This window comes from Elgaria multicarinata, chromosome 16 (genome assembly GCF_023053635.1).
Source record: "Elgaria multicarinata webbii isolate HBS135686 ecotype San Diego chromosome 16, rElgMul1.1.pri, whole genome shotgun sequence".
Taxonomy (NCBI): domain Eukaryota; kingdom Metazoa; phylum Chordata; class Lepidosauria; order Squamata; family Anguidae; genus Elgaria; species Elgaria multicarinata.
This window is the reverse complement of record NC_086186.1, coordinates 31,188,185-31,201,202: the sequence shown is the minus strand read 5'-3', so window position 1 is coordinate 31,201,202 and position 13,018 is coordinate 31,188,185. Positions and strand designations below refer to the sequence as shown.

Below are 13,018 nucleotides of genomic sequence, written 5' to 3'. Positions count from 1 at the left end.
GGAGATAGCGTGTCATCCCCCATCAGGAAGAGATTGTGCCGCATCCTTCCCCAGTGGAGGCTCCACGGCCACCTTGTGGCTGCCACAGCCAGAATCGGGGGACAGGTTCTGGCCGTGGCAGGACACACAGTGCAGCCACGGATGCAGCAACCAGGAGGCAGGGGAGCCTCCTCCAGCTCCTTCCCCATTTGTTTTGATGCTGAGGCCAGAGAGAGCAGACGCTGAGAACTCTCTCCGGCCTCAGTGTCGAGAATGGTGGGCCTGTCCCAGGAAGCATTTGGGGAGCTGTGGGTTGTGGCGCCTCCCCAAGGGACAGCGTAATCAGCACCTCCCGAGGCACTTCTTAGAACTGGATTATAACCCTTGCCTATCAGGGCAAGAGCAGCAGGGCTTTCTGCCGATCTTGCCTTGCAACCATGTAGGCACGGGCAATAATCCGTAGAGCCCGACAGGAGACACAACAATCAACGATGGACTATTTGGTCTACCGTGGAGGACTTAATCAACTGTTGACTATTGTGTTGTCTGAACCCAGTTGTGCTACATCTAGCAGAGATAAATATGTGCACAACTGACCCAACCAATGCAGGAAAACATTGAAAATAAGTAATTGGTAGAACACGAGAGTGCAAAGGAGTATGAAAAGCATCTCTCAAATTTTAAAATGGAAACAAAACCTAAGCAAGGAAAATGGATACTTGGGGGCTGCTTTTAAAATCTTGATGCAGACTAAGAGTCATGAAAAGAAAGAGCACACTGACCATTGAAAATGTCAAAAGGAGTCAGAGCATTTACAAGAAAATGTAAGGCTGAAAACTAGTCATTGCCACGGTGGGGTTTGGTGAGCTGTATAAGAAAAGAAAAGAAAAACCCCTTCCCTATGAAGGGGCTGACTTCCCAGAAGACATAGGCAAGTTTATTTATTTATTTTATTACATTTATATACCGCCCCATAGCCAAAGCTCTCTGGGCGGTTTACAAAAGTTTAAAACAATGAACATTAAAAACAGATATATAAAAATTTAAAAGCAGAAAAACTATTTAAAAATAATATTGATTTAAAACTACTATTCTGGGGTAAATTAAAAATTCAGCATACGTTGTTTAGCAGCTGTCAGAGAAAGTGGTTGAAGCGAGAGTAAGAAGGGTTGGTGGAGAGGGTGAAGAAGAGCAAAAGGAAAGTCTAGAAAAATTCACAGAAAGGAAGTATCACACTCTATTTGTCAAAGAAAGGGCAAGATTGAGAAAAAGAAGCCATATGTGTGTATTCAACTTTATTTTCCAGTAAATGCTTTTAGCTTATGTTGTTTTTGGTACAGCCAGCCAGCACAGAACTCTTCCCTCCTCTGCCTTGGCCTGCTGAGGAGCTTGGCCCATGATGTTGCCCAGGTGGCCCAAAGGGCCAGAGCTGCTCCCAGAGTCACCTGCTTCTTGTGGACAGAGATCCCTGTTCTCCTGTGATGCCCACCAAGTCAGGGCTTCGGCCATGTGCTTCGTGGCCACCTGTTTCTTATCACTAAGCCTATTAAGGCCCAGGCAACTGGTCCTAATCCGCAGAACAGGGAGGGGCCGTAACATCCCTTAAGGAGGCCTAAGATCGTGCAGGGCTCCCAGGTGGGTGCCCCCTCCTCTGAGGAGGATTTTGGCAGCAACTTACTTCTGGAGGAGCCTTGAGGGCAGGCGCAATTGGAGAGACGGATGCTCCCCTGTGCCACCTGCTCTTGGAGAACGGGGGATGAAGAGAGAAAGGATTCCCCTGGACTAGCCCAGCTTGCAGACCCTAGTGGCAGTTTCTCTTGCCTCGCCTCCAACTCCAGCTTTAGAGGCCATGGGAAAGACGGGGAAAACCCCTTCCTGTGCCCAGTACCTCTCTCATGGTCAGCCCTGCTCTTGAGGATTCTCTGCCACATGTGCTTTTTTCCGTTTGGGTTGGGAGCCTGAAGAGCACAGCCTGAAGAGACATTCTGGGTCTGTACTTTGGTTACAAGAGTCTGTGCCCCTTTGTGCTCCTTGAGCCCTGAAGCTACTTGCTAACAGTCTTTTAAAGCTTAGAAGGCCTGGTTGGAACCCTCAGCTTCCAGCAACAATATGCTTAGACCAATGGTAAATTGTGTTAAGCTAGCAGAAACACTGACACAGAATGACACTGGAGGCATTGGTGAAACCAGCTGTGGCCTGATGCACACGTACACATGGAATCGATACTTGGAGGGAAGCTTGAGCCAAGCAGCTGGGGCGTAGGGAGGGCTTACTGTAATCGCCATGCAGAGGCAGTAATGGAATTAGCAGCCACTCAGTCTAGCTGGCCTACGAGCCTCTCGCCTTCGCCTCCACCTCCAGCCCTGCCCTGGATGCAACATGCAGGGGGGAGCAGCGAGCCCCAAGAGGACCTGATGATCAGCCCCCCAGCAAAGCGCTCCATCTTTCCTGGTATGGAAGCCCTGGAGGATGGGGAAGAGCCAAGTGGCCGGCATGGGCAGGAGGCAGAGGGCAGCCCCCGCCTGCGGCAGAGAGTCCAGTTCCTGCTGCCCCACACCACGATCCAGGTGCCTCCGCCCCAGCAGGAGGAGCAGCCGTTCTACCAGCGCCTGGAGCGCTTGCTGGGACCAGCGAAGCAAGGCAGCTTTGAGGACCTTTTTGCTGCTGACGGCTGGGAGGACCTCCTGGGTGAGTCCTGGGGAGGGGGGGGGCGGTGGCAAAGGGGAGCTCTCCAGCCCACCACATTCTGGGAAGCTATCTTGCCAGGTTGTCTCTGACAGCAGCCCCTCCTTGCTGGCAGCCTCTTCCTGGCATGAAGACCTGCTGTGGGTCTGAGCCCATTTGAGATCTCTTGCCACCTAGCTTGTCTAGGTCAGCTGCCATCCTTGGCTAGCAAACCCACCACCAGGTGAGGCCAGCCCCATGGACTGCTTGCTGAACCTCCTGCCTCCGGTCTGCCTACTGCCCAGGTGGGTTGGTGGGGCTAGAGCAGGGGAGTGGGAGGCATTTTGATGAGGCTTTTGGAAACCGCCTGTTCTGTGGGACTTCTGAGCCCAGGTCAGCTGCGAGTTCCCATGTTCTCTGCTGGGCACAGCAGCCCCCCCTCTGAACTGGAATCTGCATCTTTGCCTTGGCAAGCCAGAGAAGTGGCTGGTTGCTCTGACCCCACTGGGCACCAGAGAATAAAAAATGGATTGTGTAAAGCCAAGATCCCCACAGAATGAATTGTGTCCATTACGGTGAACCAAAGGGCTGGAGAAATGAGAGGCTGCACAGAAAAATCAAACTGCAAAGGCTGGGTTCTGGCTGGAATGGGGAATTAAAGATCTGGGTTGTGGCAGGGGGGTTGTCAGGCAGGGCTCACCGAAAGACTGGCAGAATCCAGCTGCTAGTGAGCTGGGCCATATTCCTGGACCGTGGGTGTTCTGGAATCATAACTGAAAGGGAAAGGGTGTGTATGGAGCCCATGTGACATTTCAGGGCCTCACAGGCTGGCCTTTAGAAGTGCTAGGAGCTGAGCCAGAACCCCTCCACCTGACCAGGGCAGGCTGTGCCCCTTCTGATAAGGCCTCCCTGACGTATCCCTTTCTGCTCCCCAGAGGACAAGGGCCTGAGGAAGTGGCTGGTGAGAGCTGGCCAGGGAAAGGGCGGCAGGCCACGGCCAGGCCAGGAGGTGACTGTGAAGCTGCTGGGAGTCCTGGAGGACCAGAGCCTGGTGGAGAAGGACCCAAAGCTCACCTTTGTCCTCGGCCAGGGCACAGCCATTCAGGTCAGGCGTGGGATGAAGGTGACGACTGGGCTGCCCCTCTTGTTCCTGGCAGGGCAAGATGGCCGAGGAGGGGCTTTCCCAGCAAGGCTGAAGCACCTCCATCCTCTCCTATCTTGGCCCCCTGCCCTTGCCTAGCATTCCAGAACCAGGGGAGGTCCTCCAGCCCTTTCCGAACCTCACCTGCCCAATTTCTTGTTGTTTCACTGCAGTATTGGGGGAATCCAGTTGTCCTAGTCATGTGGGACAGGAGCCCTTCCTTCTTGCTTTTGCTTGAGCTCAGCGCATGTTTTCTGGCAAGCCTGTGCCAACAGGAAGGGCTAGAGACCTCACGCTGCTGCTCACAGTGCCCCCCCCCCCGTTTCTGGTCTATGCTCCATCACGGAGGCCGGTGCAGAGGATGTAGCCCCCTGTGGGGCCTAACGGGCTTTTCCCACCAAGCCAAACTCCACTTGCAATGTGTTGCGCCCAGTGTGGCCGTGGGATGAGGGGGACACTTGGGGCATCCCCCTCCTGTTTCTCTTCCTAGGCCTTGGAGCTTGGAGTCCTGTCCATGCAGCTAGGCGAAGTTGCCCTTCTCCTCGCCAATCCTGCATGTGCCTACGGCCACTTGGGCAGGTAGGGCTAGCAAAGTCCTGCTCTGGACTGGAGCCGGTGGGGATGGAGAGCAAAAACAGTCTCAACAACATTTTGCTTTATCATCAGGGGCAAATGCATGTTCCCACCCCCCTCTCCTCAATTAACAGAGAACCTGACATCCCAAAGGAGGCCAAGTTGCTGTATGAGGTGACCCTACTGCAGGTGCAGGACAGCCCTGACCCGTCACTCTTGCCAGCCATGGAGCGCCTCAGCCTGGGCAACCAGAACCGGGAGTGGGGCAACTTCCACTTTGAGCGGGAGGAGTACCAGCAGGCCTTGCATTCCTACCAGCAGGCTCTGTGTGTGCTGCTCCTGCCCAGTACAGGTACGGCATTCTGGTCCCTGGGTGTGGGAAGCCATGGGCCCAGGAGCACGAGTGCAGAGCCATCCTGGCAGAGCAACGCAGGTGCTCGTTGGGCAGTTTCAGGGATTGGCTAGAACGGAGTTTGGACAAGGAAAGCTGCTGCTGGGCATCTCGCCTCCCTAGAACAGTGCATTGCCCCTAAAGTTGGGCACTGCTCAAGAAGCACAGGCATCCTGGGTGGTCAGGGGGAGGTGTGCAGCCCAGGCCCAGCAGCACACGCTCCTTCCTGACCGAGCTCTAGCACAGAGGCCCAGTTCCGGGCGTCATGTGTTTGAGAGGGCCTGCTCGGGCTTCCCTTCAGACTGCCTGAGCCCAGAGGAGGACGAGGAGCTACGTGAACTTCAGGTCAAATGCCTCAATAACTGTGCAGCTGCCCAGCTGAAGCTGCAACTGCTAGATGAGGCCCTGGCATCCTGCAATGAGGTGATGCGGCTGGACCCAGACAACGTCAAGGCCCTTTACAGGAAAGGCAAGGTATGGCAGCTGAACGAGGGACATCAGCCTGAGGACAGGGGGGCTGAGCCCGGGGCCAGAGCAGCCTAAGGCTCCCTAGTTACCCGAGACTTGGAGTGGGCCAGGCCTGAGCTGCTGGTTCTGACTTGAGTTGGAGGGCAAGGAAGGGGCCCGTGTGGCCAAAGTGGCAAGAACGCACAGGAACGCTGCAGAGAAGGCAGGCAGGCAGGCAGGCAGGGCTACGGCCACCCTGATGAGTAGCCCACTCTGTAACCTCTCCCTCTGCCACTCAGCTGTTGTCGGAGCGGGGAGAGGACCAGGCTGCCATGGCCATTCTGAAGCGAGCCCTTCAGTTGGAACCAACCACCAAGGTGAGGCAACAGAGCACAACCGAGAATCCAGGCCGGGGGCGAGGATTATGGAGAGAGTGGCACAGGCTGCGCCCCGCCTTCTCTCTGCTTCAGCACCCAGCGTGCTACTGTGCCATCAGGCTCATCGGGCAGATAGAGCAGCGCTTGGCGGGGAGGGGCAGCTCGCCGTCCCAGAACACACTCGCCTGGGGCTCCCCAGGAGGACTAACAGGCATTGGCTGTCTGTAGGCTATCCATGCGGAGCTCTCCAAGCTGGCCAGACGGCAGAGGGGGCAGCCACAAGGCCCAGCAAGGCACCTCCAGGAAGATGCTGCAGCCGCCACCGTTGCTCACACCTCTCAGGTTTGTCATCAGGGTTAGGGTAAAGCGGTCCCCCTGCACAGTCAGCCCCCCTCGCGCAGATCGCTTCCCATCTCTTCACCCTGCCCCCGGCCCATGGTGCTGAGCTCAGTCCCCACGCCTGTGCCAAAGGCAGCATGTCCCCTGGGCAGCTTTCCTCATGGGCATCAGGAGAGGCTATTCTGGGGCACTTGCTTCCTCCCTCTCTCTCCTCCCCCCTTTTGTTGGCAGACAGATGTTCCTACCCCACAGCTGAGATGAGGGTGTAAGTACTGAGGTGGGTGCTGCCCCAACAGGTCAAGGCAACTTCAGTTGAGCAATAATGATGATGTTTTTTAAGAACAAATGAAGGCAGTCCATTTGCAGGAGGAGCTGGAAAATCCTTTTCAACTGAAGCTCATTTTGATGTTGCTCCATAGCCACCTTGCTACTTTGCTGATGGGTGGACACTTTCCATATCTTAGCTGAAGCTCTGCACTGGATGCTCGTGCCCTTGCAATTTTCTACTGGGTTTGCTGGAGAGTCTCTTCACTTTGCTATCTTCAACCCAGAGATTGGCCTGTTTGTATCACTTAGCCCAGAGGCTGAGAGCACAACTTTCAGGGCATTACCTACCTGCAGGAACTGGTGCAGCGGCTTCTGTTGTGGCAATTGCACCGGGCTCTGCATCCAGTGCTTCTGGGCTTTACATTAAATAATAATAATAATAATAACAGTTAAATGTTTGTCCAGAGCTTTAAGAACCCAAAACACTGAATGCCACTGATTGGCTGTTTTCTGTTTGGTTATTTCCTCCCCGCTTGAAACACAGCTCTGGGCAAAGCAGTGAGAAGAGGCTTCATCATTTATCAATCAACACTTTGCACTTCTGGCAACAGGAGGAACGGCAGCTCCTGAGGGTGACTGCAGGTCTGGCCAGAAAGGGACGATTACAGGTCGCCGCCAGCAGCTCCTCATCAGGAAGGGACAAGTCCGGGGGCGGGTCGAGGGACCAACTGCCTATTTATTTTCCTTTGGGTGCTTCTGGATAAATAAATCTGGCTGGCTGTCGAACTTGTCCGCCTATGTCCTGTATACAAGCTCTTTACCGAAAGCCGCCCCCGCCTCACCTGTGATCCCGGGATGGGGTGGCGGAAGTGCCCGCCGGATTTCCCCAGCAGCAGGCGGCAAGGAAGGCCCTTCCTTGCTTCTCACGGAGTTCTGAGGAATCCGCCTCTCCGGGGCAAGGGGCTGGCCGGCCGGCGACTAAGCGCCCGTCGGCGCGCACGGCGGCTGTCCTGGGCCGGAGGAAGCAAGCGCGCCCACGCCTGCCTGCTTGCCTGCCTGCCTTTGCCAGGCAGAGCTGCGAGACTCGCCCGGCGAGCAGCGGCAGCGCGAGTGCGCACCAGGAGCGCCGCTGGGGTCGCATCCCGCTGGGGCCGGGACGGGGCAGCCCCGTGTTTGCCAGCGTGGCCGCTTCGGTCGCCGCGCAACCGTCCCCGCGCGGCCCTGGCTGGGCGGAACCTGGGCCTCCCTTCCCTCTCGTCTCCTCGACTTCCATTCACACGTGCCGGACGTGAACGCGTGAACGGGACCACAGCCTCTGCTTCCCGGGAGGCGGAGCAGGCCCCGCCCCGCTGCGTCACCAGAGTCGGTCGCGGAGGAGGGGCGCGGCTTCGGGGCCGCCACGTTGCGGCCCCGCCCCCACAGCCAATCCCTGAGCTGTCCGTCTAGGGAGGCACCGCCTCCGGGCCGCGCGAACTCGGGGCAAGCGGCCGCTGGGCGGGGCGGCCAATCAGCGGGCGGGGGCGGGGCCAGGGGTAGGGGCGGGCGGGGCTGCCAGGGCCTGCGACGGGACGGCCGACGGACGGGGCGCGAGTGCAGCCATGACGCGTGAGCCAGACCCCCGCCTTTCCCTTTGGCCGGGCAGCGCGGGGGCGGGGGGCGGGGGGTGGGCAACCGGGCCGCGGCGCCCCCTCCCCTCCCGGGCTGACCTTGCTCCCCGCCCCTCTGTGCCCCGCAGGCGGCAACCAGCGCGAACTGGCGCGAAGCAAGAACATGAAGAAGCAGACGGACACGGGCAAGGGCAAGCGGCGCGACGACGGGCTCTCCGCTGCCGCCCGCAAGCAACGGTGAGGTCCAGACCAGAGGCAGCGGCCGGGCGGCCGCCCCGTCTGCCCAGAAGCCTCTTCCCGGCGGGGCGGGCAGGCAACAGCCCGCCCCTCCGCCCCTCCTTGCCTTTGCCTGGGCAACAGGGAACTGGGGGCCTGTAGTAGTCTGGCTCAGGCCACGCAGGCTCCCTTGAGCAGCTGCCACCGCCAAGATTGCTGCTGCTGCTGCTGCTAGGCCCCCCTTTCCTTCCCCCCCCCCCGAAGCTATCTAAGCCAGCGGCCAGCGGCACATCGTGTGTTTCAGTAACCACAGCTTGCTAGAATGCTGCACATTTTTGTTTCCACAGAGACTCTGAAATCATGCAGCAAAAGCAGAAGGCCGCCAATGAGAAGAAGGAGCCACCACAGCCAAAATAGGATCTGGCGAAAACAAGAGGGCCAAACCCGGCCTAGGCTCCCGTGCCCTCGCTATCATGCTTTGCTGCTCTGGCTTGTAACCGCGACGGAACTGTAGTGGCCCACAGGGCTGTTCTTCTTGCTGAGCACGCCTGCGGCAGCACCCTGATCACACAAATGCTTGAATTGGTATGCATCATTAAAATAGCTTTTCCATTTGCGTTGGGTGAAGAATTACTGCAGCTAGTGAGCAGCATCTGGTTTAAAGCAAGCAGAAGTAGAGAGAGAGAGAGATTCTGTGATTCATCCATGCCAGGTTGTGGGTGTTGGCAGCTTTGTATGACGGTCTATAGCTGCTATCTGAGCTTTGCTCTAGCAGAAGAATGGGTGCTACATAAAGAGGCAGAGCTAGCCTGCAGTAACATGGAAGAGGTTTAATGTATGAATTGTTTTAATGTATACATTGCATTTAAGCTGGTTTTAAAGTTCATAAAAGCATCTGAACAATCATCAAAAACCTAAACCAACGTTTTTTAAAAATGTTAAAGTATGTGAGATAATAGCAGCAGCTAAAAACCAGTGAAGCAGGCAGCATAAGAATGGAAAGCCCAGATCAACTCATTGAATTGTGGAGTTGGAAGAGACCACTGGGATCATCTAGTCTAACCCTCTGCAATGTGAAGGAAAACCAGTTACACCATCCACGAGAGGTGGCTGTAAGAGTAACCTCTAAAGCCACAACAGAGCAGGAGAGGCTTCGTCCAGTGCCAAAAAGCAAAGGAGATGACAGAGGAGTCTCCTGTGGGGCAGGGCGGAGGTTCCCTTGTCAGGCTGCTGACCCGGAAGAGGCAGAAATACCAAAAACAGGGCACCAGTTGAATAAGGACTGAAGGGTAAATGCACACAACTGTACAAAGACCCCACACTTTAGGTTTGCGGCCACTGGGGTTGGCTTGAGGAGTTCCCAGAAGTACTGGCAGTCTTACTTTTCCTTGCCATGTATCCAAGTGATGCAGGTGGCGTGTGCAGAGCCAAGGCGGCTTTGTGCTGGAGCCTCTGGCTGAGAGGGAGCCTTGTCCTGAGAGCTCTGCTCAGCCATCAGCCTCAGAGGCGCCGTCTTGGGGGTTGTGGCGGCAACGTAGCCCTTGGCAGGGGACTGCTGTACCTTCTCTCGGCTCCTGCCTTGCCAGAGACCCTCAGCTTCTTTATAGATCCACCCCTTCCAGGCTAAGATCCAGCACCTTCTTCACATTCTTGTGGGAATATTTATTTATTTGTTGCATTTCTGTACCGCCCGATAGCCAAAGCCCTCTAGGCAAGTTCACAAAAATTAGCTGAGGTGAGCAGCAGCACTAGAAGATGATGATTCTTTAACTCAGGGAAAACGAGATGATGCTAGAAAGAAACCAACCAGACACAACCACACAGAGGGGAAGAACGCCTGTGCACACACACTGTGGCCCCGGACCCTGTCCTTTGCACCATCCCTCAGAACAGGGCTCTGTAGGCCTGGGCGGGAGAGGAGAGGAGAGCTCACCTTGGGGCTCTCTTACTTTGGGGCTGGACTTGGGATGGGAGAGGACAAAGGGATCCGTAGTTCTTCTGGGAATGTAAGGAGACCTCAAGGAGCTTCCTGCTCCTGGAATGAACTAAAGCTCGCTGATTGCCTTCTTCAAGAAGAACTTGAGTTACCCACAGACTGTGAGTCACTGAGTAACAGAATGCATAACAGAGTTCATATTAATCTCAAACCAGCTATGCTTGGGGGAGTGGGGGAGTGACAGGTACAGGTATACGGAACAAAAGGCATCACGAGGGATTGGGCCATATTTCCCGTCAAGGCTGTAAATTAGCCACTTGATCGGTACCCTCATGGGCTGCCTGGCAAGAGCAGCAACCCTGATAGTTGGGCATTTCCATGTATCTGGAGTTCCATGGGGGCAAATCCTTGTAACAGGGAACTGATGACCCATTGGGCTGGGTGCAGGCTCACAGTGGTTCCCCATTGGCCCAGCAGCTTTCCCAGCACAAAAGTTGGCCCTTGAAAAGTGCCCCCCACCCTGCTTTATAATAGAATCAGTGGGTAGCCAGGTAAGTACTCACCCCCCTGTTATCAGCTGCATCTCTCATTCCTGGAAGCCTGCAAGCCTCTTTGCTGCCTTTCTGTGAACAAAATGGATTCAGTAGCCAAGACGCAAGCAGGAAGATGCAAACCCCAAAACACAAACTGCACATGTGCAGGAGCTGCCATGGCTGGGCCTCTCTGTCACAGTTGAATTAAGCTGAGGTACATCTGGTCCAGCATTTGGTGTCCAGGCAGATGTGTCTGACAGCTCATAGGCATGGATGTGTTCCACTGCCCCTTGCCTCTTCTCTCCTTGTACAGCCTCCTTGACTCTGCAGCTCAACCATACTGGCATCCTAAGGTATAGACTAAATTCTATTTCAACTGGTGTACTAGCATTTCGCCGACTCTCACAGTTTAGTGTGGACTTGGCCTTCTTGTATCTGAGGACATTTAGCACTAAAAATGCCCTTCTTAGCTATATCTTCTGGCTGTGCATGTGGGTCCAGTCATTGGGGGCTGACCCAATATGGCATGGATCTCCAGAAATGTCCAGAAGTTGAGTATCATGTTATCCTGGTTCAACCCAAATGGGGAGCCGTGCCCAAGGATCTTCACCTCCAACAGTGATCAGTGGTGGATGCCTAGAATCTGGAACTCAGCAGGAGGCCCAGAGCAATCAGTTCTGCAGCACAAGGTGCCATCTCAAGGCTATTGCTGAAGTCTTTATTGCATCTAGTGTGGAGCTCCACTGAGCAGGTTCAATATTCATTTTGAGCTCTGAGTTCCATTTCAGTCTGGCTGCATATGGGTCCAGACTAGGAACTGGTTGCACTGGGTCCTGGTTGGACCCTGTTATGCATTCGGTTACACAGTGACTCACAGTCTGTGGGTAACTCAAGTTCTTCTTGAAGAAGGCAATTGAGGGACCCTTTCACGTCATGCCCCTCAACTCCCTTGGCTCAGTGCTGCTGTGGAGAGACACCAGCCATCTCTGTCCTCTATGTCAGAAACCTGCTGCTGACATAGAGGACAGAGGCAAAGGTTAGGGTTCCCCCACTCCCCACCACCGCCACAAGGTAAACTTAAGGATGTCAAGTCAACTTTAGAGAATCCTGCCCCCTGTGTTTTTAATGTCTCAGGCTATTAACAGATCATCAAAAGCTTGGAGCCGGGGAAAGAGCTCCTAGTCTTGCAGGTGCTGAGCATCCCCCAGAACCATGTGAAGCAGCCTGGCTCCCTCTCCCTGTGGCCTGTGTCTTCCAGAGAGCTGTTGCTGATGGGCTTGGAGGCAGCTGCCTTGCAGGTCTCACCTCCTTAATCCGCTTTGATGGAGCTTCTGCAGCTGCCCTTGAGGCCCTGTCACTGTCAAGACAGCGTACACAGGAGATGCCCAGGGGTCCCGCATCCAGGCACTGGCCAGGCGCAGGCCTGCCTAGCTTCAGCAAAGTGGCTGCATCAGGTGCCCTCAGGCCAAGAACTGCCCCACCCGCCAGAGTCAGGGATGCTTATGCAAGATTGGTTTGGGGGGACACTAATCTAGTTCTGAGATCGAGGCAAGAGCCCAAACTCCACCTACTCCCAAGTTCAAACTGGTTTCATCATTCAGCAGGTACCACTTAAATTCCTCCCTCCCCCCAGTCACACCTCCAAGGTATTTGGGATGCAACCCTTCAAGTATGTTCTCTGGCCACACACACTGTTGGATCATGACCTACATTATTAAGGGTTTTCTCTGGATTTCCCCCTTGTTACTGATGAAGAAGAGAGTCTAGTCTACACCACTGATTGTGAATATGGCACCATGGGGGCCGAGGTAGTTAGGCCAAATAAATTTGTGCATAATCCCACCCTCAATCCCACCTGTTACATGCTACCTGGGTGGGGACCTGCATTTTGGTACAGTACATTTCCTGGGTGGTCCATGCAGGGCAACGGTTGTACTCGTGTCTCCTCCATTAATTGCTCCGAAGTAACACACAAATGCCTAGCTGGTTGCCATATGCCACCACCCCACCAGCAAATTCAGAATCTTTAACTTAGCCAGGATTGGCAGGAAATAACAGTCCAATCCTGACCAGGTCAACAAGTTCAGATACAATTATCATTTGTTGTATCGATCTTGCCCTGTATAACTGGCTGTATTTGAATCAACCAAATGTCCAGGAAGCTCCCATCGCGTTCTTTTCTTGTTTCGACTCATCCTGAGTCCAGCCTTGGGGCCTCAGAGTCCTTTTTCTCATTTGTTTTGAGCCCTAGAACTGTGGGAGTCCAGGCAGTGGGCCATTGTTTTGCTAGGGCAGGTCTCAAGCTTGTGAGTCTCAGTGCTAAGAATAACTCAAAGACCAGTTGGCGTCTAAGACTTTATCCTCATAACCTGGTAGTCTGGGCTGAGAGTCTGTGACTGGCCCAAAGTCACCCAGTGGCTTTCCATGGCTGAGTGGGGACTAGAACCTGGTCTTCCTGGGTCCCAGTCCAGCACTCTAACCACTATGCCACACTGGCTTTCTCCTCCGGCACCTGTGCCATATTCCCAAGGCAGAACACCCCACGTTT

The 13,018-nt window shown here is 54.9% G+C and overlaps 2 protein-coding genes across 2 annotated transcripts; both read left to right on the top strand.

Moving 5' to 3' along the window:
• The first annotated feature begins 2,136 nt into the window (after window positions 1–2,136).
• On the top strand, window positions 2,137–7,624 carry LOC134409774 (peptidyl-prolyl cis-trans isomerase FKBP8-like). The gene is made up of 8 exons (XM_063142680.1): window positions 2,137–2,667; window positions 3,579–3,748; window positions 4,275–4,363; window positions 4,492–4,709; window positions 5,050–5,222; window positions 5,495–5,572; window positions 5,801–5,914; window positions 6,992–7,624. The coding sequence occupies exons 1-8, from the start codon at window positions 2,193–2,195 to the stop codon at window positions 7,622–7,624; spliced, it is 1,950 nt and encodes a 649-aa protein (XP_062998750.1). The 5' UTR covers window positions 2,137–2,192.
• A 97-nt stretch (window positions 7,625–7,721) lies between these two features.
• SERF2 (small EDRK-rich factor 2) lies at window positions 7,722–8,617 on the top strand. Its single transcript, XM_063142288.1, has 3 exons — window positions 7,722–7,783; window positions 7,914–8,022; window positions 8,349–8,617. Exons 1-3 carry the CDS (start codon window positions 7,777–7,779, stop codon window positions 8,416–8,418), a joined length of 186 nt encoding a protein of 61 aa, XP_062998358.1. The 5' UTR covers window positions 7,722–7,776; the 3' UTR covers window positions 8,419–8,617.
• Window positions 8,618–13,018: the final 4,401 nt, after the last annotated feature.